Source organism: Nyctereutes procyonoides, unplaced genomic scaffold, assembly GCF_905146905.1.
Source record: "Nyctereutes procyonoides isolate TBG_1078 unplaced genomic scaffold, NYPRO_anot_genome, whole genome shotgun sequence".
Lineage (NCBI taxonomy): Eukaryota > Metazoa > Chordata > Mammalia > Carnivora > Canidae > Nyctereutes > Nyctereutes procyonoides.
In genome coordinates, this window is record NW_026575051.1 from 35,368,791 (window position 1) to 35,393,462 (window position 24,672).

The 24,672-nt window shown below is 37.4% G+C and overlaps 1 protein-coding gene across 2 annotated transcripts in view; it reads left to right on the plus strand.

Moving 5' to 3' along the window:
* KCNQ5 (potassium voltage-gated channel subfamily Q member 5) overlaps positions 1-24,672 on the plus strand; it is a 504,327-nt gene that overhangs the window by 390,361 nt on the left and 89,294 nt on the right. For both annotated transcript variants that reach the window (XM_055330921.1, XM_055330922.1), the window contains exons 4-5: positions 9,504-9,679; positions 10,369-10,494. In XM_055330921.1, coding sequence (XP_055186896.1) covers positions 9,504-9,679; positions 10,369-10,494 — 302 coding nt within the window. The remainder of the gene's footprint in view (positions 1-9,503; positions 9,680-10,368; positions 10,495-24,672) is intronic.

Below are 24,672 nucleotides of genomic sequence, written 5' to 3' on the forward strand. Positions count from 1 at the left end.
AACATTTGGAAAAGGAGAGATTTTTATTTAGGTAATATTGGAAAAATTGACTATAGTATATGATAATAAGTAAGATTAGTTCTTTATTTCACCACAGAGACAAATTCCATAGAAGTTAAAGATCATATAAGTTAGAGTGATGCTGGTTGTTCTACAAATCCTCAAATTTCAGTTACTTCTCAAAATAAAAAGTATGCTTCTTACTTGTGTAATAGTCAATGAAGATATTCTTTGTTGGGTGTGGGGTGTGCAGTAAAGGCTCTGCTCCATGCAGTTATTCGGGAACCCAGGCTGACAAAGGCCCTGCCATTTTTAGCATGTGGCTCCTAAGAATATGCTTAGTACCAATACACAGCAGGCAAAAAGGAAAAGAGAGAGGGCATAAGGTTCTGTGCTTCCCCCTCAGATTAGATGTGGCACACATTATTTCTACTCACCTTCCATTAGCTAGACCTAGTCATATAATCCCACCCAGAGGCAAGCAGACCTGGTAAATGGTGTCCCTGGATGGGCTGCCTCTTCCCAGGGATAGTTCTACACCACAGAAGAGAAGAATGCATTTGTGGCAGACAGTTAGGTAACTTTGCCACATCGTTAGTAGTCCCGAATAGTAAAAGTAAATATGTTAACTAAATGAGCATCTAAATACACCAAAAAAAAAAAAAATCTAGGAAAATATTTTTATAATCTTGGGCAAAGTCCTTCTAGATGACTTGACTTCTTTGACTTCTAAATAACATGAGTTACAGAATGAGCAAAGAAAAATACGTGATGTTTTTGCCTATTATGTTGGCAAAGATTACAATTATAATAATCCATGTAATACTTGAAAATGCTTGGAACAATATCTATCACATAGTAAACTGTTACTGTGTTAGCTGTTATTATTACTATTGTTATTTTTATTAGCATTACTTTGTATTAGCAAGGAGACAGAAAAATAATTACTTTCATGCATTGTTAGTAATAATTGGTATTATCTTTTTGGAAGGTATTTGAATATCAAAACATCAAAATGTTTTGAATATCAAAATATTTTATGTGCTAACATTCAACCCAGCAATCTAATCTCTAGGAATTTATCCTTAACCTACAAAAATATGTGTACTAAACTGTTCATTTCAGCATCATTTTAATAACAAAAATTAAAGTAACCTGAAATTCATTAATGATAATTGGCTAACTAAATAGATTTCCTTTCTACCTTATACTACTTACATCTGGTGTTTTGATATTTTATGGCAGCTACTATTTTTATTATTTTAAAATATATATTTCATTTAAATCATCCAAAGTTTAGCTTATAGTGAGGCCACTAACAAAAGCTCAAAGATTTAGAATTTTAAAAAGTGGTAGAAGAATATTTTATTTGTTGCGCTTCTATTTTTCCCAGAGATAACAAGATGAAATGAGTTTAAAGTCCAAGACAGAAATTTGTGTTAGCTATCAGGGAAAATTTTCTGAGACCAACATTATTTACAAAAATTTTAAAAAGCCTAAAGTCTCCACACAGTTTCTAGGATTCAAGATGTAACCCCTTTGTGGTTAGAATCGATCTAACCTGAAAATTCCTAGTTTAAAAGTGTTCAACCATGATTTGTTTAATCCAAATGATTTAGTTCTTCCTATTATGATTTTAATTAAGCCAGGTATGGTAAAAATATACTTTCTGATAGATATATTATGTCATATAATTGTAGCAACAAAATACATCCCATCAAGTTCAGGTGTATAGTTCATCTTGCCTTTTTTAAAAGTTATTCTTTTAATTCCAATTAATTAGTACAGCATTATATTAGTTTCAAGTTTACAATATAGTGATTCAACACTTCCATACATCACCCAGTGCTCCTCATACAAGCGCCCTCTTTAATCCCCATCCTCTATTTCACCCATCCCCCCACCCACCTTCTCTCTGGTAACCATCAGTGTGTTCTCTATAATTAAGAGTCTGTTTCTTTATTTCTCTCTCTCTCTCTCTCTCTCTCTCTCTCTCTCTCTCTCTCTCTTCCCCTTCACTCATTTGTTTCATTTCTTAAATTCCACATATAAGTGAAATCATGGTATTTGTCTTTCTCTGACTGACTTATTTCGCTTAGCATTATACTCTTTAGCTCCATCCATGCATTTAATCTTGCTTTAACCCAATCTTTGGGTGCATGTTAGGGTGGCCTTAGATATGAATCCATCTTATAAATGAGGGACCTTCAGTATTTCAGTAACTAATCCCTTTTCCACAAAGTCCAAGGTGATCAATTTATATTGATTTTGCTGACTAAATAATACTGGAGCAAAGTTCCAGTAGAGTCTAATAATATGCTCTTATATAGTCCCTATGTGTCTTAAATATCATTACAGTATTTACTCCACTCAAATCTTTGCAGTCTCCTCAAATCTCGAGAACTCATCCGTAAATCATTCTAAGTGATTCAGTAAGTATGTGAACCTACTTCCTACTACCTCATAAGCCTATATTTCACATTTCTAATGGGCTGCTTGTAATTAATAACTATCTTCACTAGTTCCCATCTTGTTCACAGCTGTTTCCTTTGGGAGAAGTAGATTTTAAGAGCTCCGGATTACATGCTTTTTTTTCTTTTCATGCAATTTGGAGTTCCTCCTTGTTTATTAACAGTTCATTTCTTCCTCTAGCCCCATTTTCTCTTGATGTATCCATAAAAGTATTATTAGCTTTTAGTATTATTTTTCTCTCTGCATTCTGCTCTCCCCTGAATGTGTCATGTGATAACAATTTCTTCCTGCTTTATTATCCACTTGCTTTCCCAGCCCATTCTCTATTCCCCATCCCACCCCACCCATGTGACATTGGATTTTGTTTATCCAAGGAATGGTATTCCATAACTTTTAAGGACACAACTTTGATGTCAAGGAATGGTCAGCTCAGCCACTTAGGATATTGGGACTTGGCTAGTTGACCACTGCAAGTCTTAGTTTAGTTCTTCACTTGCAAGAAGGAGATGGTCACTGGAGGTCTAGCTTATAGGAGGATTAAATGAAGTCACGTACATCAGGGTTTCCTGATGTTGGCACCATTGACATTTGGCACTAGGTAATTGTTTATCCTGGGGACTAGTCTGAGCATTGTAGATTGTTTTACAGCAACCTTGGCCTTTACCACTAGATACCAGGAGTAATCCCCTTCCCAATTAAGACAACCAAATATGTCTACATGTCCCCTGGGAGGCAAAATCATCCCCATTGACAACATTGGTGTACAAAAAGTATTTAGCACTATGCATGGTACATGGTAGGGATTTAATTTATATTTGTGATAGATTGATGATCTAATGGATTAATGAATATTCATTTCTAATGCAAACATCTAATATAATATTTGACATTCAATTAACTGCTTAATGCATGAATGAATAAACAAATGAATATGGAGCCAATGACCTTTGAGGGCTGTCTATAGTCTCTACTTTATACTAAAATGTGGTATATTCACTTAAGACAAGGCTCCTCTCTTTCAAAAAACATTTTAAATGATTAATTGCACAGCTTAAGCTACTCTGCCTGATTTTTCTCCATCCTTATTGAGATACAGTTGACTTAAAACAAGGTGTAAGTTTAAGGTGTGCAACCTGTTCATTTGATATACTTATATATTGCAAACTGATTGTTAGCTAACACTTCCATCATATCTAATTACCATTTATGTTTAGTGATGAAAACATTTAACATTTACTCTCTTTGCAACTTTCAAATATATAATACAGCGTCATTAATTATAATCACCATGCTATGCATAAATTCCCCAAAATTTATTTATCTTATAGCTGGAAGTTTTAGTCTTTGACCAGCATCTCCCCATTTCTCCAATCCCAGCTCCTGGTAATCATAATTTTAGTCTCTGTTTCTACAAGTTCAACTTTTTTACATTCCTCACATAAGTGATGTACAGCATTTGTCTTTCTCTGTCTGACTCATTTCAGTTAACATAATGCCCTCAAGGTCTATCCGTGTTGTTGTAAACATTACAATTCTCTTCTTTCTCATGGCTGAAAAATATTCCATCATCTATTCCACTATTTTTAATTTTTGGAACAACCTCCATAGTGTTTTCTATAATGAACATACCAATTTACATTCCCACCAACAGTGCCCAAGGGTTCTCTTTCCTTTACATCCTCACAAGCATTTTTTATGTCTTGTCTTTTTTATAATAGTCATTTTAATAGGGGTAAAGTAATATCTCAGTATGGTTTCGATTTGCATTATCTTATGATTAGTGATGTTGAGCACCTTTTCATTATATCTGTTAGCCATTTGTGTATCTTATTTGGAATAACATCTATTCATTTCCTCTGCCCATTTTTAATTAGATTATTTTACTATTAAGTTATATGAGTTATTTATATATTTTGAATATTAAATCCTTATCGGATAATGATTTGCAAATATTTTCTCCTATTGTACATTGCCTTTTCATTTTGTTGCTTTCCTTTTATGTACAAAAGCTTTTTGGTTTGATGTGATCCCACCTGTTTATTTTTGCTTTTGTTGCCTTTGTTTTTGGTGCCAAGTTCAAAAACTCATTGTCAAGATCAATGCAAGAAGCTTACTCTCTTTCCTTCTAGAACTTTTAGGGAGTCAGGTGTTACACTTAAATCTTTAATATATCTTTAGTTGATTTTTGTGTATGGTATGAGATAGTGGCCCAGTTTTATTCTTTTGTATATGGCTATCAAGTTTTCCCAGCACCATTTATTGACAAGATTATCCTTTCCCCATTGTATATTTCTGGCTCCTTTGTCATTAATTAATTGATCATGTATCCATGGTTTATTTCTGGGCTCTCTATTCTGTTCCATTGATCTGTGTGATCTGTATTTTTATGCTGATACTCTGTGATTTTGATTATTACAGCTTTGTAATATAGTTTGAAATCAGGGAGCATGATGCTTCCAGCTTGTTCTTTTTTTCCTCAAGATTGCTTTGACTATTCCGTGTCTTTTGTGGTTCTATACAAATTTTAGCATTGTTTGTTCTATTTCTGTGGAAAATGCCATTGGAATTTATTTTTTTATAATAAATTTATTTTTTATTGGTGTTCAATTTGCCAACATACAGAATAACACCCAGTGCTCATCCCGTCAAGTGCCCCCCTCAGTGCCCGTCACCCATTCACCCCCACCCCCCGCCCTCCTCCCCTTCCACCACCCCTAGTTCATTTCCCAGAGTTAGGAGTCTTCATGTTCTGTCTCCCTTTCTGATATTTCCCACACATTTCTTCTCCCTTCCCTTATATTCCCTTTCACTATTATTTATATTCCCCAAATGAATGAGAACATATAATGCCATTGGAATTTAGAGAGAGATTGCATTGAATCTATAGATTGCTTTGAGTAGTGTAGGCATTTTAAAATATTCTTCCAGTCCATGAGCATGGAATATCTTTATTTATTTTTGTCTATTTTAGTTTCTTTCATCAGTGTCTTATAGTTGTCAACAAACAGATCTTTCACCTCCTTGGTTAAATTTATCCCTATGTATTTTATTCTTGTTGATGTTATACTAAGGAGGATTTATTTTTCTTTTTCAGAGATCATTGTTAGTGTATAGAAACACAACTTATTTTTGTATATTGATTTTGTAATGCCGCAACTTTACTTGATTCATTTATTAGTTCCAATAATGTTTTGGTGGAATCTTTAGTGCTTTCTATATATAATATCATATCATCTCCAAATAATAACAGTTTTATTTCTTCCTTTCCAATTTGGGTATCTTTAATTTCTTTTTCTTGCCTGAGTGCTCTGGCTGAGACTTTAGATACAATGCTGAATAAAAGTGGCAAGATTGGGCATCCTTATTTTATTCCTTATTTTAGAGAGATAGCTCTTATTTTTTTACCATTGACTATGATGTTAGCTATGGGGTTGTCGTATATGGTAAAATAGGTAATGGGGATTATAAGGAGAGCGCTTGTGATGATCATCACCAGGTGATATATGGAAGTGTTGAATTACTATATTGTACACCTGAAACTAATATTACATTGTATGTTAACTAACTGGAATTTAAAACTTTTAAAAAATATGCAAATAGAATCCTTTGAGAGAAAGACTGAAATGGGCCTTTCTGCCTGTTCCTTCTTCGCTGAGCCCTGGGGTGGTAGCCGCAATGATGCTCACTCCCATTAATAGCTGCTTCTTTGTTTGCTCTAGTCTTGTAGACTAGACTACAAGTCTAGTCTTGTAGTTCAAGACTATTGGCTTTCAGAGCAAGGTGTTTGGAAGTCCTGTCCCTCAAGTAGGAGTTTTAAAGTTAGGAGGCTAAATGTGGGTCCAAACCCTAAGCCTCTCAGGGAGAAGCTGGAATTTGGGAGTGACCTCCCGTTTGTATGATACTGGACTAGGAGTGAAGTTTAAGGCAAGATTATGTCTTAGCCTTTCCTACTCATTCCAATATGGGTATTTTCTTATTTACCAAATGTGTAGGAGTCCCTTGGCTAATTTCTGGATTTCCTTCACAGGGAATTAGTCCATGTGCAATGGTTTGTTTGATGACTCTGTGGGAGGAAGGGAGTTCAGGAGCTTCCTATGTCACTATCTTTAAAGACTGCCCCCACCTAATTTTATAAAATGGAAATCTTAGTGATATTTATCACTTTAAAGAATGATAGCTATAATTTATTATGTTGTAATAGAATTCAAGATGGAATTTTGAAGTGATCCCTTGATTAATTTAAGAGTATTTCAGATTCTTATTCTAGTTATTAAAACACTGATGTGGTAACAGAACAAAGCTCAAGCTACCTTGAGTGTTTAATCTAACTTCATTCTATAAATATTTATCAAGTGATTACCATGTTTCAGGCACTGTTGTAGGTACTTAGGCTACAGGTATCCAACCTTGTGGAGCCTCCATTCTATAGCAGACTGCAAAAAAGAGTAAATACACATGTAAAAATAAAGAGTAGTCATAACTTCTAAAATATTGGCCTTGGAAATATTCTAGGTGGTTCTGACAGCAAAATTCAGTAGAGGACTGTATTCCAACCAGAAACATTTTTGTGACTGTGTTCATTTTTTGCCATTTGGTCGCTCATCTGTGATTTCATTTTACTGAACTCCAATTTTCTCATCTGATCTGAATTACAATGAGGGTGTTAAATCACATCTGTAGTTACCTTTGCATATTTTGTGACTTCAAACACTTAGATTATGATTCACTGCGTGCATAATTTTTTTAATTGTCTCAAACTTTGTCTAGGTTTTCTCTAATGAATTAACTTCATAGCTTCATTCTAACTTCATAGTTTTGTGCTGTAATTTAACAGCTCAATAGCTGATTCTTCTAAACTAATACAATATGTGCTTTTTGTGCCTCACTTTTCTCATCTGTAAAATGGGATCTGTAGAAGACCTAACCAAAACAGTTGTTATAAGGATGAAATAATTAACATTTGTAAAAAACACAGAACTAAAGAAAGTGCCAGGCATGCAGTAAGTTTTAAGTGCTGTATTTTCTGCATCCCTGCAAGTCATTTACTTATTTCTACTATCTCAAATATTTTAACACAGTAAATCAGATATTGTTCCTTTTTCTTTCCTTTGTACACTTGGAAGGAAGCAGGATTACAATGAGAAATAAAAGCAAATACATATCTAGCGGGGCCAAAAAGAAATGTCTTTTTGTCTATAAACCACTTGTCTCAGGAGTAAATCTCTCCAAATGATGCAAATCAAGAGATGTTTTTACACTTAACTCTTTCCTAAAGATTTTTTCTGATTTCAAAAGACATTTTCATTATTATAAAATTCAGTATTACAGAAATTAATAACTTAGAAAGTAAAAAGTCCCTTTACCCACATACTCACCCCACTCTCTACCTCTGGAGAGAATTAATGGTAAGAATCTGTGTATATATACATACAGATATACAGATATACAGATTATTGTATACATATATACATATTATTGTATATATCTGCATATATTATATATATTTGCATATGTATTTGCATACATATATTGTTATATTTGCATGCATATATATGTAAGATTTTCCTAGTCATTTATTTTTTATTATAATAAGATCACATTGTACATACAGCTTTGCAAGTGCCTTTTTATTAACTTAAAATATGTCTTTGGTGTCTGTGTCAACACATTTAATTCCTTCCCATTTCTAATAGCTGCATAGAGCTATAACTCAAGGATTTGCTTGTGGCTCTCTGTGCCCCTACCCACAAAGTCATATAGTGGTTAGATCTGATTGGAAAAAGCTCTTCAGCTGACCCTGTACTGACAGCCACTCCAAATCCTGACCAAAAGGGGCACCAGGAGAGTCATTCAAAAGACCTGCTCAGTCCACATCCAGAGATGAGACTTCTCTCAGTACAGGAAAAAGAATTGAGCTGGATGATGAATACACATTCATACAGCAGTTAATCCTGAGGATCACAGAAACATTATAAATCCAATGCCCTTGAAGTGGAACTCCTCTCTGGAGTGTGGATGCCCAGTCATGCACAGCCCACTTGGAGCAGGAAAGAAATTTTATTTGAGGATGTTAAGGTCAAGTTAACTTATTTTAAAATTGCCATAGGAGGCCATTCATTCCCACTTTACTTCTCCCACTTCAAAGCCTACTTCCCATCACTCAGATATTTGCCCTTGGAGCAATTAAGTCCCCTTTTATCTTTTCTATGCCTTTATTAGCTGCCCTGTTTCTCTTTCTTAGCTTGCAAAAGGGTAGATATTTTTTACGTCAAATGCCAATATGCCAAACATCAAATATCCATTCCCATGCAATGCACAGTGAAGATAATTAATACTCTGTTGTAATAAATTTACAATTATTTAATTTGTATACCAAACTTACACATAATTGACTGACCAGGTATAGAGAGTACTCTATCCAGAGAGCTTAGAGTGCCCAACTTAGCTGAGGCCTTTGTTAGTATATGAAGTTGCAGACTCCACAACACAAGGGAATTTTTTGCAGAAAGAAGCCACGAGCATCTTTGGAAAGAAAACAAGAGACATGGTTATACCAAGAAGAACTTTCATAGCCACGCAGGGTAGGATGTCTCTATGGCATTAAGAAGGAAGCCTCCATGGTAGGGCTGAGGCAGAAGTTCCTTTCTGTCAGACAGGAATGCAAATGAAACCAGAGCCTTAGTACTCCCTGGAACTAAGAATACAGCCTTAGTACTCCCTGGAACACTCAACTTTCCAAAGGCCATTGTCCATCCAATTTGTCCAAGGTTAAGTAGCAAATGATACAGAATTGCATAGGTAAAGCATACAGTGGCCAAAGAGTCAGAACCAAGATAATAAGTAGATCCTGTTCTCTGTTCTTTCATTTTTCAATTGTCACAGAGCCCAGGTAGCCACTACTTCAGGCTAGGGTTCAGGATCTGTTTATCTGTGCCTCAGATAGGTCAAAGCGAACCTTTCTGAAACACTATTTTGAGCAACAAAACGTCCAAGTCCTGCTACTTACGGCTATTTCAACCTGTTTCTTTCAGATACCATTGTCCTTATCGCTTCAATAGCAGTTGTTTCTGCAAAAACTCAGGGTAATATTTTTGCAACGTCCGCACTCAGAAGTCTCCGTTTCCTACAGATCCTCCGCATGGTGCGCATGGACCGAAGGGGAGGCACTTGGAAATTACTAGGTTCAGTGGTCTATGCTCACAGCAAAGTAAGGCTTGCTTTCTGAATTATAGAATAAGACTTTAGAAACCTTTTCGTTGATTTCCATGGAATATTTAATGAACCCATCAAGCACACTTAGTCATTTCAGAAATTAGTTAAAGCACAATGTATAATGGATTACTTAAAAGTCACCATATGGTTGCCAGAGGGAAGGAGATTGGGAGAAGAGGCAAAATCGGTGAAAGGGAGAGAAAGAGACAGCGTTACAGTTATGGAATGACAAAGTCACAGGAATGAAAGTCACAGCACAGGGCATCTAGTCAGTGATACTGTAATAGTGATGTGTGGTGACAGATGGCAGTAACACTTGTGGTGAGCACAGCATAACATACAGAGAAATGGAATCACGATGCTGTACACCTGAAACTAATGTAACTGTGTGTCAACTCTACTCAAATAAAAAAATACTGCTTTCCAAGTCCTCATGCTTCAAATAAATTATAGTAAACCCATGTATTTAGAATACTGTGCAACCATAAAAATAAAAGACTGAGGAAGTGGTTCTGTTCACTGGGACATTCTCTGAATAAAAAAGTAAATTCCATAAATATATATGTATGTATATTTATACATTGTCATAAATATCCAAAAAGTAGAAAAATGAATACATAGATTTTTTGTCCTTTTTCACAGATTTTTTTACCTCTAACAGCTTTTTATTCTTTTTATATCTAGGAATTAATCACAGCTTGGTACATAGGATTTTTGGTTCTTATATTTTCATCTTTCCTTGTCTATCTTGTGGAAAAGGATGCCAATAAAGAGTTTTCTACATATGCAGATGCTCTCTGGTGGGGCACAGTAAGTATAAAAATCTGTTTTTGTTTTTTGGATATTGTGAAATGTTTCCTTTGAATACAGTGTAATGATTTCTATGAATCATTTATGAAAGGTCTCAATAAAAACATTAACTTCCAAAAGGGAGCACTAAAATTGTCTAAAGAGTTTTGTCATCTCTATGGCTCAACAAAATTAAGTTCTCTTATAAATCATCAGAAGCACTTCTTGAGTGCTAGATTGTTGCCAAAATAAGGATACATTATTTTTTTAAACTGTGATTAAAATCTTGATAAGTTGTTTGTTTTAACTTTGTGGAACACAGATTTAAATTACCAATTTTGCACTGGCTTACCATTCATCAAGAAGTTTATCTGAGGTTAAAAAAAGGAATAGTAACTGAATTAAAGCTAAAGTAAAATTATGGCACAAAAAGTGAAAAAGAGAAAACTGGTAACCATCTGTGATATCAGAGATTATAGACACCTAATTTCAAAATTTTCCACTCAAAAACTTACTTTTCATTTAAGTTGTTATTAAAGGATAGTTCACCAAGCAAATAAAAAGGTCATGACCTCATACAGACACGTGCTAAAGAATTTAACTCTTTCTAAAATCTGTCATTCTTTTTTTTAATAAATTTATTTTTTATTGGTGTTCAATTTACCAACATACAGAATAACACCCAGTGCTCATCCCGTCAAGTGCCCCCCTCAGTGCCCATCACCCATTCACCCCCACCCCCAGCCCTCCTCCCCTTCCACCACCCCTAGTTCGTTTCCCAGAGTTAGGAGTCTTTATGTTCTGTCTCCCTTTCTGATATTTCCCACACATTTCTTCTCCCTTCCTTCATATTCCCTTTCACTATTATTTATATTCCCCAAATGAATGAGAACAGATAATGTTTGTCCTTCTCCGATTGACTTACTTCACTCAGCATAATACCTTCCAGTTCCATCCACGTTGAAGCAAATGGTGGGTATTTTTCATTTCTAATGGCTGAGTAATATTCCATTGTATACATAAACCACATCTTTTTTATCCATTCATCTTTCGTTGGACACCGAGGCTCCTTCCACAGTTTGGCTATTGTGGACATTGCTGCTATAAACATCGAGGTGCAGGTGTCGCGGCGTTTCATTGCATATGTATTTTTGGGGTAAATCCCCAACAGTGCAATTGCTGGGTTGTAGGACAGGTCTATTTTTAACTCTTTGAGGAACCTCCACACAGTTTTCCAGAGTGGCTGCACCAGTTCACATTCCCACCAACAGTGTAAGAGGGTTCCCTTTTCTCCACATCCTCTCCAACATTTGTGGTTTCCTGTTAATTTTCCCCATTCCCACTGGTGTGAGGTGGTATCTCATTGTGGTTTTGATTTGTATTTCCCTGATGGCAAGTGATGCAGAGCATTTTCTCATGTGTGTGTTGGCCATGTCTATGTCTTCCTCTGTGAGATTTCTCTTCATGTCTTTTGCCCATTTCATGATTGGATTATTTGTTTCTTTGGTGTTGAGTTTAATAAGTTCTTTATAGATCTTGGAAACTAGCCCTTTATCTGATACGTCATTTGCAAATATCTTCTCCCATTCTGTAGGTTGTCTTTTAGTTTTGTTGACTGTATCCTTTGCTTTGCAAAAGCTTCTTATCTTGATGAAGTCCCAATAGTTCATTTTTGCTTTAGTTTCTTTTGCCTTCGTGGATGTATCTTGGAAGAAGTTACTGTGGCTGAGTTCAAAAAGGGTGTTGCCTGTGTTCTCCTCTAGGATTTTGATGGAATCTTGTCTCACATTTAGATCTTTCATCCATTTTGAGTTTATCTTTGTGTATGGTGAAAGAGAGTGGTCTAGTTTCATTCTTCTGCATGTGGATGTCCAATTTTCCCAGCACCATTTATTGAGCAGTCATCAAAAACCTCCCAAGATACAAAAGTCCAGGGCCAGATGGCTTCCCAGGGGAATTCTATCAAACGTTTAAAGAAGAATCCATACCTATTCTACTAAAGCTGTTTGGAAAGATAGAAAGAGATGGAGGACTTCCAAATTCGTTCTATGAGGCCAGCATCACCTTAATTCCAAAACCAGACAAAGACCCCACCAAAAAGGAGAATTACAGACCAATATCCCTGATGAACATGGATGCAAAAATTCTCAACAAAATACTAGCCAATAGGATCCAACAGTACATTAAGAAAATTATTCACCATGACCAAGTAGGATTTATCCCTGGGACACAAGGCTGGTTCAACACTCGTAAAACAATCAATGTGATTCATCATATCAGCAAGAGAAAAACCAAGAACCATATGATCCTCTCATTAGATGCAGAGAAAGCATTTGACAAAATACAGCATCCATTCCTGATCTAAACTCTTCAGAGTGTAGGGATAGAGGGAACATTCCTCAACATCTTAAAAGCCATCTACGAAAGCCCACAGCAAATATCATTCTCAATGGGGAAGCACTGGGAGCCTTTCCCCTAAGATCAGGAACAAGACAGGGATGTCCACTCTCACCACTGCTATTCAACATAGTACTGGAAGTCCCAGCCTCAGCAATCAGACAACAAAAAGACATTAAAGGCATTCAAATTGGCAAAGAAGAAGTCAAACTCTCCCTCTTCGCCGATGACATGATACTCTACATAGAAAACCCAAAAGCCTCCACCCCAAGATTGCTAGAACTCATACAGCAATTTGGTAGTGTGGCAGGATACAAAATCAATGCCCAGAAATCAGTGGCATTTCTATACACTAACAATGAGACTGAAGAAAGAGAAATTAAGGAGTCCATCCCATTTACAATTGCACCCAAAAGCATAAGATACCTAGGAATAAACCTAACCAAAGAGGTAAAGGATCTATACCCTAAAAACTATAGAACACTTCTGAAAGAAATTGAGGAAGACACAAAGAGATGGAAAAATATTCCATGCTCATGGATTGGCAGAATTAATATTGTGAAAATGTCAATGTTCGTTTAATGCAATCCCTATCAAAATACCATGGACTTTCTTCAGAGTTAGAACAAATTATTTTAAGATTTGTGTGAAATCAGAAAAGACCCCGAATAGCCAGGGGAATTTTAAAAAAGAAAACCATATCTGAGGGCATCACAATGCCAGATTTCAGGTTGTACTACAAAGCTGTGGTCATCAAGACAGTGTGGTACTGGCACAAAAACAGACACATAGATCAATGGAACAGAATAGAGAACCCAGAAGTGGACCCTGAACTTTCTGGTCAACTAATAATCGATAAAGGAGGAAAGACTATCCATTGGAAAATCTGTCATTCTTAACAAGGGAACCAGTACAATGTTACATCCAGTTCAAAGGACTATCCAAAAAACAGAAATGTATAAAGATCAGGAATATTGAAATGAATTCCAGTAGAGGTAAAGCTGGCTTCTTCCACAGTGTGAGAGCAAAGTCAATTAAACCTCTGCTACACAGAATTTATTTACATGTCTATAGAAAAGAATTATTTTGCAATGCTACCAGTTATCTACAACTTGCAGAGTTGCAAAATAGCTCAAAAGCCATGAAAAATGCAGAGGCCATAAAATCAGAAGTCAATAACCTCGAAGGGTGTGCTTTAAGCAAGGAATAGTTTTCCGTTAAAGCAAAAATCTTGTTTGCATTGTAAAAAATTTATAAAACAGTCATTGAAACATGTGCCCTAATAAGAATGTCACAGGATAGGGTAATGCTTTCTGCAATACATAAACTGTATTTCTTTTTATTTTATTCCTTAAGACAATCCAAAAGAGTGTTTTGTGAAAATATACAGCATTTATAATTGTCTAAAAAACTTCCCATCTCTTTGGGCCAACAAAGTTAAGTTCTCTAATAAATCATCAGTAATATTTCTTGAGTGCTAGATTGTCGCCAAAATTAAAATATATCATTTTCTTAAACTGTGGTCAAAATATTTATAAGTTGGGAGGGGCACCTGAGTGGCTTAGTAGGTTAAGAGTCCAACTCTTGATTTCAGCTCAGATCTGATTTCAGGGTTATGAGTTCAAATCCCACAATGGGCTACTAAAAAATAAATATATATATTTATAGGTTGGTTGTTTGTTTTGTGGAATACAGATTTAGGTTACCAATTGTTGCATTGTTCTGCTACTCATCAAAAGTACATCAGTGAGAGCTAAAACTCTGGTCAAGGACAAAGAAAATTTGCCCCGGCTTGTATTAAGCAGAACTCAGTATGTTTGCTGGCCACACAGCAGCAATAAAATGAATAAGAATCAGAAATATATTGACCTGAAGGTTAAGATTTTTTTCTGAAATTATCAGTCAGTGTCTGCAAGATTGTGCCATTGATAACAAGGCAATCTGGCAATTTAACAATTTGGTTCCTAGATCCTCCCTCCTACCCCACAAGTAATAATGGACATTTTGAAAGGACGAAAGTAGAAAACCTTAAAGAGAGCAGTCATGTGACATTCTTAAAATACCTTTTACATATAGAATGCAAATGAAAATCTATGACTCGTGGGGATCCCTGGGTGGTGCAGCGGTTTGGCGCCTGCCTTTGGCCCAGGGCGCGATCCTGGAGACCCGGGATCGAGTCCCACATCGGGCTCCCGGTGCATGGATCCTGCTTCTCCCTCTGCCTATGTCTCTGCCCCCCTCTCTCTCTCTCTGTAACTATCATAAATAAATAAAAAAAGAAAAGAAAATCTATGACTCGTTGTGTGATAAACTGTAAATTGAGAAAACAGGAGCCTCTTCTAGCCAACAAGGGGAAGATAATTTATTATTCCAGGCTTCAAAGCAACTATTGGAGTTTAAGTTTAGTATTTGTTTCTCTTTGATAATTCTAACATACTTAAATTCTTGAGACATTCATGTGCACCTGTCCCATTGAGATGCAGTCGTTGATGAGTTTAGCCTGGCAGCTCTTTATCCTTCTTTCCAATAGTCTTCCTTTTCTCCTTATTACTAATCAGAATTGCTGTATTGTGTGTTAAATAATGTGTGGGAAAACTCTTAATATACTTCTCACTTAGTCACCAGCTTATTTCTTTTGCCAGAATAACCCACGTAACAGGTTTTCAAAGGTCATATCTGTGACTTTCAGAGGGGAAGCAACATATTTTCATTGATTCCCATTTCAGTAGTGCTATTTTGACTGAAGCTTAACCTGTACTTAACAGGTTCCTTCAAAGGCCTAATTATGTCTCCATTAAAAAAATCTGGTCTTGAATACAAAAGTAAAAGTCTTCTAACATGTCAGGCTTCTAGGAAAAGGCCTTGTTGGTCCACAGTGGGTTTGTTGATATTAACTGAGTCATTAATAAAATTGTCTGAAGCCTAAAAATATACTAAAAAGCAAACAAGAGTGCTTATTATTTCTATTCTTTATAAGAAGAACATATAGCGGGTCTCCAATGTGAAATAAAATAAATTTAGAACACTGTACCTTTTATTATATATTGATCAATTCCTTAATAAAATATATGGCTGGATACTTTCTGGTTAAAATTGTCTATGTCGCACATAATAGACACCTTGCTAATTATGAAAGTATCCAGAATAAAGAGAGAAATGAAAACATCCTGAATTTGAGTGTTTCTAAATATTAGAATTCAGTTAAAAAATAGGAAATTCTCTTCATTAAGAAAGCCTAAATTATTTGACATTAAGTATCAAAAGGCAACTTGTGGTTTATGGATACAATATTTCAGTGAATTCTGAATACTGAATACTAAGTACTAACCTCTTTAAATTAAGAAAATAGCGAGGGCTATCCCAAAGACCAACTTTTGGAGGAATTCATGATGTGATCAGCACTACTCAAAACTAGTAACAATTCAAAGAACGCTGATCCCTGGAAACAATTCCATACTAATGAATAACAACACTTAACTCATTAAGTAAGTGAAATCATCAATATAAAGGACCTGGGACTAAGGCCACAGCCAGTGCCCAATCAAAGATGGTGGCTGCCATTGGTATAGATATCTCATTATGGATGTTAGATGGAAGCACCATTATAACAAAAGGAACAAAGAGTTGTATACTTCATGGCAGACTCACAGCTTAAACACAGAAGGGTCTTGGGAATTGGGGGTTACAATGAAAAGATGTTCTAGGTTCTGAAGTAGCAGCTAAAGGGACGTTTGTGACAAAGGAAGTAGACGCGGGTCAAGGGGAAGTAACTCTAGAGGGTTAGGCAGTGACAGCTCAGGAAAAGAGGATCTTCTGATTGTTAGGCAGAGCTCCATTTCATGTTATTTCCTAATATTATTTTCCTCCTTTTTGGTTGCTTTAGGTTTATTCTGAAATAACTTAGGAACAAGTCTTCCTGGAGCTATTTCCTATTATTATCTCCTTCTTTCCTGTTATTATTTTTCTCCTTTTGATTTGCTTTAGATTTATTCTGAAATAACTTAAGATCAGATCTTCCTGAAGTCATATTGCCTGCTAATGACCTGTTCTTGAAGGCCAGTTTGTTCTCTATTTACTACTATTTCTGTGATAAAGACAGTGTTATGGGTGGCCTTTTTTTTTAAGAAGCATACAGCAGCAAATAGTATAAATCTATTCTTGAGTAAGTGTCTGCATACAGCCCCATGTGGGACCATGTGCTTGATGTGATTACTTCAGGCATGTAGGAGAATTTGATATTAGCCAGTTAGTCCTAGAATTCATGCTGAAAACCTTACAGCCTCTCTCAAAGCAAATAATATGGAAGTATCTATGGATAGTGTTGTGTACGGTGCATTCAGCAGGTTGTACAGACCAAATATATGTCATGAGTTTCATCCCCCTGCCAAATCTAAGAATAAGAAATGGCGTAAATTTATGGAATAACTAAAAATACCCTTGTGTCTGATGATACTGAGAATCAACCCTCCTTATATTAGGTTCACCAGCACAAAATGTTTTCTGCAACTTTTATAAGCTGTTGTTTTCTGACTCAGTGTTGGTAACATTAAATAAAAGTTAACAGTTATTTCTCACTACCAGCGCATTACCTGATGGTATCAAAGCTTTACTTGGCCATGAGATTATCACCATACCAACCCCTAACTATCCAAGAACATTATCAAGTACCAAGCAAGAACTGAGACACACTTACCCAAGCCGCTACCCACCAAAACATCTTAGCTGCTATGAGCCTCTATAAGTGGCTACCTGGATGGCATAAATGTATGAAATATATTGGTCATAAGCCTTTTAGCAGAAGCGTTTCCTAAGAAGTCTGTTCCTACTAAAGGAATGTCAAATCATACATGGGTCTGGATACTTTTGCTCAGTTTTATTCCATAAACATTGAGCACATACTGTATGGAAAAGAACAGAAGAATTAAAGTCAGGAAACTTGGCTTCCAGCCCCATCGTTATGATTTAGCAGAGATGTGATATTCAGCAATCATTTACTATCTATAAAATTAAGAAAATAGTATGACCCAAACACAAAGTTGCTATGTGTATTAAAGAAGATAAGGATATGTAGTGCCTTTATCAGGCATTGGACAAATGTTAGCCACTACTATTATTACATATTTGACAATGAACCTGCAAGAACAACATAGGATGCTATTGCCCTGAGCTGCCTGCCACAGCAGAACCCAAATTATATGATGCCACCACCATGAGAGAGTCTGGTGTTTGCAGACTGAAAACCTTTCACGTCTACTGGTTTATAATGAACAAATTTCTTGCACAGGTTCTAGACTACCCACTCCCTGAACATAGGTGTTCAGGAAGTAGCTAGGGAGAAGAGAAAAGGAGGGAAGAAAAGAGAAGAGAAGAGAAGCAAGGCGAGGGGAGGAGAGGAGAGGAGTGGGTAAGGGAAGAGATTATTGACAAACTGTTCCTGTGAATCATCCTCCTTTAAAGGACCGCCTTATGGTGAAATTATACTGTGCTTTGGGAATCTACAAATAGTATGTTCTAAGCTTGTTCACGTGAATGAATTAGCTATAAACTGGTATTCATAACTGTATTCTCAAAATTAGGCCAATAAATGTTTCTTAATTTGCTACCTGAAGGGAAGGGTGGGTTTATGTCTACTGGTCTGGAATTAATTCTGTTATTGAAGGGAGGGGGAAAAAAAGCTACAGCCTAATCAGCATCCAAATTATAATCTGACTATAGCATCTGTCATCCCACAAAAAAAGAAGAGAAAAGAAAAGAAAAGAAAAAAATCAAGAGAGCTTGGGCCAGAATTTGCATTTGTTTTACAGTATTATTCCTGAAGAAAATGTCTCGGTTACTAAACACTCCAAGGGCCCCCAGTCCACTTTTGCTACCACAATTACACATTTATACCAACATTTGCAACCCACAGATTTTTCAGAAGATATCTTTTCTCGCCTGCATGCCTGCAACCAAGGACATGAAATACAAGGGCAAAAAAAATTTTTTTTAAGATTTATTTATTTATTCGTGAGAGACACAGATTGAGAGGAGAGGCAGAGACATAGGCAGAGGGAGAAGCAGGCTCTTCGCAGGGAGCCTGATGCAGGATCACAACCTGAGCCAAAGGCAGGCGCCCAACCACTGAGCCACCCAGGCATCCCCCAAGGGCAAAAACTTACCTAAGTTCCCATCTGCCAAATCACCTTCAAGTAAATTGCCCAAGTGGAGAGACAACACTAACCACCAGCACTCCTGAGATCAACTAAGGTGGAGCAACAGGCTGCAGTGGGCCATTCTCCCTCAGATCCTGATCGGTCTTGTCAGGCTACAACCTGAGAATGCATCTGCCACTTTCCACCTCCGGTCACAAAGTATAATGATAAATGGCATCCTCTCACTTAATGAAAGTAGTCATCTCCCTAAAACTGCACTGGAAGAGATATTTGAAATCTTTTTAGTCTATCTTTTAATTTTTATAAGTAAATTCAAAACTTCACAGACTTTCAAATGATTTTGTAAACACCATAGTCAAAAGTCACTATGTAGGAATCAATAATCAATATGTAAGGACATAAATACAGAAATAAATTTTTAAGAATTTCATCTATTCAGCACATGTTAATCAGCATATCTCTTTTAAGCTCTAGAAGTAGGTCAAAAATGGAATTATTTCCAATATGGTGGATTTCCTCCATCCCCCGAAGGTCACATATACAGCCTCTCAAGTTCTCTGAAACAAACTGCTATTCCAGGAGCTTTCCTGTAGAGCTGATGTCTTTGGGCTTCCATGTGAACCTACCTTTCTCTAACTTTGGATCCAAATGAAAATCATGACTAGGTTCAGCCACTCGAAGATTCACAAGATTTCTAGAATACAGAAATGGGTTTATTGTTTGGCACAAGTGTGGGAGAATAAGCACCAAGAGGGCTTCTGCTACTCAGTTCATATACAAAGGACCAGCTGATAATCATTAGCAGGGCGTTCCAGATGCTAGGAAAAGAAACATAATGTAATTGTGCTGTTCCAGGAGACACACCGGTATTTCAAGGACAACTTGACCTAAAAGTCCAGAAAATCAATGAACATCCATGCAGGCCTCATCTGAGGATGGTTTTGTCACATGTACCCAGTCATTGCTCAGAAAGTCAGCAGCCGGATCAAGCTGATGGGTCAGTGTGAATTCGTAAAGAAGGCTCACATCATTTTATTGTAAGCGCATCTTAGAAATGTCACTTTCATCCCTGATCTTACCTGTATGTTCACATCAAGGAGTCCAGTTGCCCCCTTCGCAGCCACAAAAAGTGACATGCTCCCAGCAGGCATGAAACAAAGGAAAGCCCAGCCAGCCTACTCCCCAGCATGGACAGACAAAACTGCTACTGTGTTGCCAGATCCTTCTCAAGCCCAGCCTGGCTTAACAAAAGGCCTCTATGCTTTCAACCAAGTAACATCCTGAGAGACTTTGAAATTGGAGTAGAGGAAGTTGTTGCACCTGAGCATGGCTGCCAGCCATTCCAGGCCTCGGCAGGCAGCGAAACATGGTCATCAGGAAGCCTGAACCCAGTGCAGAAAGTGGGCAGAGTCTTTGCCATCCTCCAGGGGATTCCAGGGGGCAGCTCTCAGAGTTCATGGGGTTCTTTTCTCCCTGACAAAGCACACCTGTAAGAGAGCGGGCAATTCTAAATTCAAAATGAGAAAGAACAGGCTTTCTTCTCTACTCAGAAAGAAACACTGGGCACACCGTCACTTTGCTGTGTCTCATTCTTCGGAGTTAGAGGCAACGGTTTAAAAAAAAAAAAAAACTTCTCTGAGCAATGAGACAAGGAGAATAACTCAAATGCACTGTAGTTCCCCTTTATCCGTGGTTTCTCTTTCCGCTGCTTCAGTGACCTGCAGTCAGTCTGGTAAGTAGATGGTCCTCCTTCTGATGTTTAGTCAGAAGATCAGTAGTAGCCTAATGCTACATCACCATACCTATGTCATTTATCTCACTCCATCTCATCACACAGGCATCTTATCATCTCTGCTCCTCTCATCACAAGAAGGGTGAGTACAGTATAATACAAGAGAGACCACATTCACATAACTTTTGTTACAGCATATTGTTATAATTGTTCTTATTATTAGTTATTGTTGATTTCTTCCTGTATCTAATTTACGTATTAAAGTTTATCATAGGTATGAGTGTATAGGAAGAAACATAGTATATATAGGGTTCAGTACTATCTGTAGCTTCAACCACCCATTAGAATTTTAGAATACATCCCTCATGGATAAAGGGGGACTACTGTATTATTAGATTGTAAAGTTAACCATGAAATGCACCATTTTTGCTGTGACCAAACCATGAAATATCTCCTTCGGTTTATTATTAAACTGCTGTAAAAAGAGTAAGCTATTTTGCAGAAATATTATAGATTAAAATCTTCCCCACATATGTAGGATTAGGAACCTATAACAAAATTGAACCAGGGGCATTTTTTTCTGCAATCTCAAGGAATTCCTTACAGAGCCCCACCTTGATACTGTTAGTGATGTGTGATTAACTTGGCTACTAGGTTCTTCTACAGATTCACTTTCTCCAACCTTGGATGACCCTCCCCTGTTCTGTAGACCTCTTGTTAATTTGTCCTTGACACCCTCTCACACTGTCACCACCCCAAGCTTTAAGCCTTTCACTCCCCAAGCTGATCCCACCATCTCCTTTACTGGAATTGAAGAGAACCAAGTCCAGCATTCCCAGTGCTGCCCTTTATTCACACTATGTTCACATGTCTCTGCCTAGTAAAAGACATGTCCTTCCACACTGCCAAGGCTAGCCCTTCCAACTATACCTTGATCCTATTTCCCTTCCTCCGTGGTTGCCTTACCTGTAATAAAGCTACCACTCTTCCTCCCCACCTCAGGCTCATTCTCTCTGCAGACATGTACAAACACATCTAAAAAGCTCGCCTTCAAGTTAGACTTCTGGGAGTTCATGCCCCATTTTTCTCACTCCATTTGTTGCCAGTGTTCTTGGAAGGATTCTTCATTTATCCTCTAAATATTTACTGAATTCCTCCTACTTTGTGGCAAACATTATGCTAGATGTTAGAAAGATAATAAAGACATGGTTTTCCTTCTCACAAAGGAAATAGAGACCAAAGAAACATACAGAAATCTACCACTTATGGTAAGTGCTATTAAGAAACAAGGGGCTGAAACAGAAAGTAACTGGAGGCCCTATTATAGACAGAGTGAGTAGGGAAGACCTCTCCGATAATGGAGTATTTTGGATAGACTTGATGAATGAGAAGGAGCCCTGGGAAGGGTGGGGAGAGGAACAGTTCTGGCTGAAGAAACAGGATATGCAAAGGCCCTGTGGCAGAAATAGCCTGGCCTGTTTGAGGAGCTAAAAGGACATTGTGGTCAAAGTACAGTGAGCAAGGGTGAAATCAGGTCGATCTTGGAGAGGTAGGTGGAGACCAGGTCAGATAGGCCACTGTTAAGAGCCTAGAGTTTATTCTGAAATCAGTGAGTAGCTGTTGAAGGATTTTTAAAAGGGAATGACAAATCAGTTTCCCTCACAGGTGTAGAGAAAACGAACTGAGGGAATCAAGAGCAAAGCAGAGAAACCAATTAAGAAATTGCTGCCACAGCCTGGCCTGCCACCATGGCAGGGAAGACAGTGAGCAGGGAATGAATTTGCAGTATCTTTGGGAATTAGAACCCATGGTACTTGATAGATTGAGGGAGGGAGGCAGGAAAACAAGAAATGAGGACAACTGAGGCTTCTGACATGAGCAACTGGGTGGATGGCGGTACCCTTGTTAGGATGACAGGATGCATTTGGGGAACATGCTTTGGGGGGAATAAGTTTTCTGTCTTAAACATGTTAAGTTTAAATGACTGTGTGCCATCCAAATAGAAATATCAGCTGCACATATGTGAATCTGGAGCCCAGAAGAATCTGGAGCTTGAAGGTATAAATTTGGTGTGTTCACCATTAAAATGGTGTTTAAATCCATTAAGATCACCTGGGAAAAGAGAAAAAAAAAGAGGGATAGAAGAGTAGAATTTTTTAAAAACGAGAGCCTAGAACCAAACCTTAAGAATCCAATAGTCAAAGGTTGACTAGAGTAGGAGGCGCCACATAAGAGGAGCCACCAAAAATATGAAGAGAAAAATCATGGAAGTAAGGAGAAAAGAAAGCTAGCGAGGACTTATCGGCTAACTTGAAAGTTTCTGAAAGGTCATCATGAAGCATCATCTCCTTCTATCATTTCTGCCTCTCAAATGTAACCCCTCCTTCAAACCCAGGTAGGATGATAAGACCAAAGCAACCTCTTTCGTAGAAACCAGAGACCATCTATCTCCATATCCAGGATCTTTTCTCAGTCCTCATTGTCCTTGTTTTCTATGAGACTGTGATACCAATGATTGCCTAGTCCTTTTTGAAACTCTCTCTTCTCCGTTGAGGTTCCATTTATATGACTCACTTCTAGTTCCCTTACTTTTTAAAATATTTATTCTTCTCTGACTTCCCTTTCCCTTCCATCTCTTTAATGTCTGTTTCTTGAGGTGCCCTTGGACCCCTTCTTTGCAGCCTTTGCAGTCTCATTTATTTACAAAGCTTCAACCATCATCCTGTGCCTGATTCTAAGGCCCAAATCTCATGCCAAACCCAACCTCTCTCTTTCAAGACTCAAGCTCTCTATCTCAATTCCCTGCTCGACATTTCTAGATCAGAGTCATACTAACATTTAAAAAGCACTTATTTGCAAAACCAAACTCTCTGTCTTTGCTCCAAAATCTTCTACTTCTCATTATCATATTTCTATTTATGGTACAACCATCTTCCCCTTGAAATTTTTAAATCCTTGTTGACTTAGTCTTCCTTTTCATCCCAGACAATTAACAAATGCATTTCTATTGAACTTCATAACACACCTCTTCACTCTGCACTCCCATGCAGTCCCATTGCCACTGTTCCAATTCACTTGCCCCATCATTCTGCCAGGTCATGCAGAACCTTGTGGCCCCTGGAGAGGAGCTATGACTTTGTTCTAAGATGCATGGGAAAATCCTGGAGCAGTCTGATCATGGCAGAAACATGATGCAAATTTCATTTTTCAAAGACATTCCCTGAGGATCCCTGGGAGGCTCAGCAGTTTAGCACTGCCTTCAGCCCAGGGCGTGATCCTGGAGACCTGGATTGAGTCCCACATCGGGCTCCCTGCAAGGAGCCTGCTTCTCCCTCTGCCCATGTCTCTGCCTCTGTGTGTGTGTGTGTCTCTCATGAATGAATAAATAAAATCTTAAAAAAAAAAGACACTCCCTGATCTAGCTGTAGTATATCTAGTTAATCTCCTTTTCCACTAATCCTCTTCAGGCCCCCATGCTCCAGCCCAACTGAACAACTTATACTTTTTAGAACCTACCCTTATTTGTCCTCACAGCTGTGCAGCTAATCACCTATTTTACCTCCCTAGATCACCCTCTTCATCATTTCTGCCTCTCAAAATATTGCTTCTCCTTCAAAGACCAGGGATGTTGACATCTCCCAGTAAAGCCTCCTTGACCCCGTAAGCTGGTGATAATCAATCTGCTCCTTGAATCCCCAGAGTAGATTATATGTACATCCATCTTAATACCTGTCTTGCCCTATTTTGTGTTTTAATGATTAGTGTGTGACGTGTCTCCCCTCTTACACCATAAATATCTTAGGACAAGAACTATGTACCTCTCATTTTTGTTCCACTACAAATCATAACACGTACCTTGCACACACCAGACCTCCAGGAAATGCCTGCCAAGGTAATAAATAGACAGCCTTAATTAAC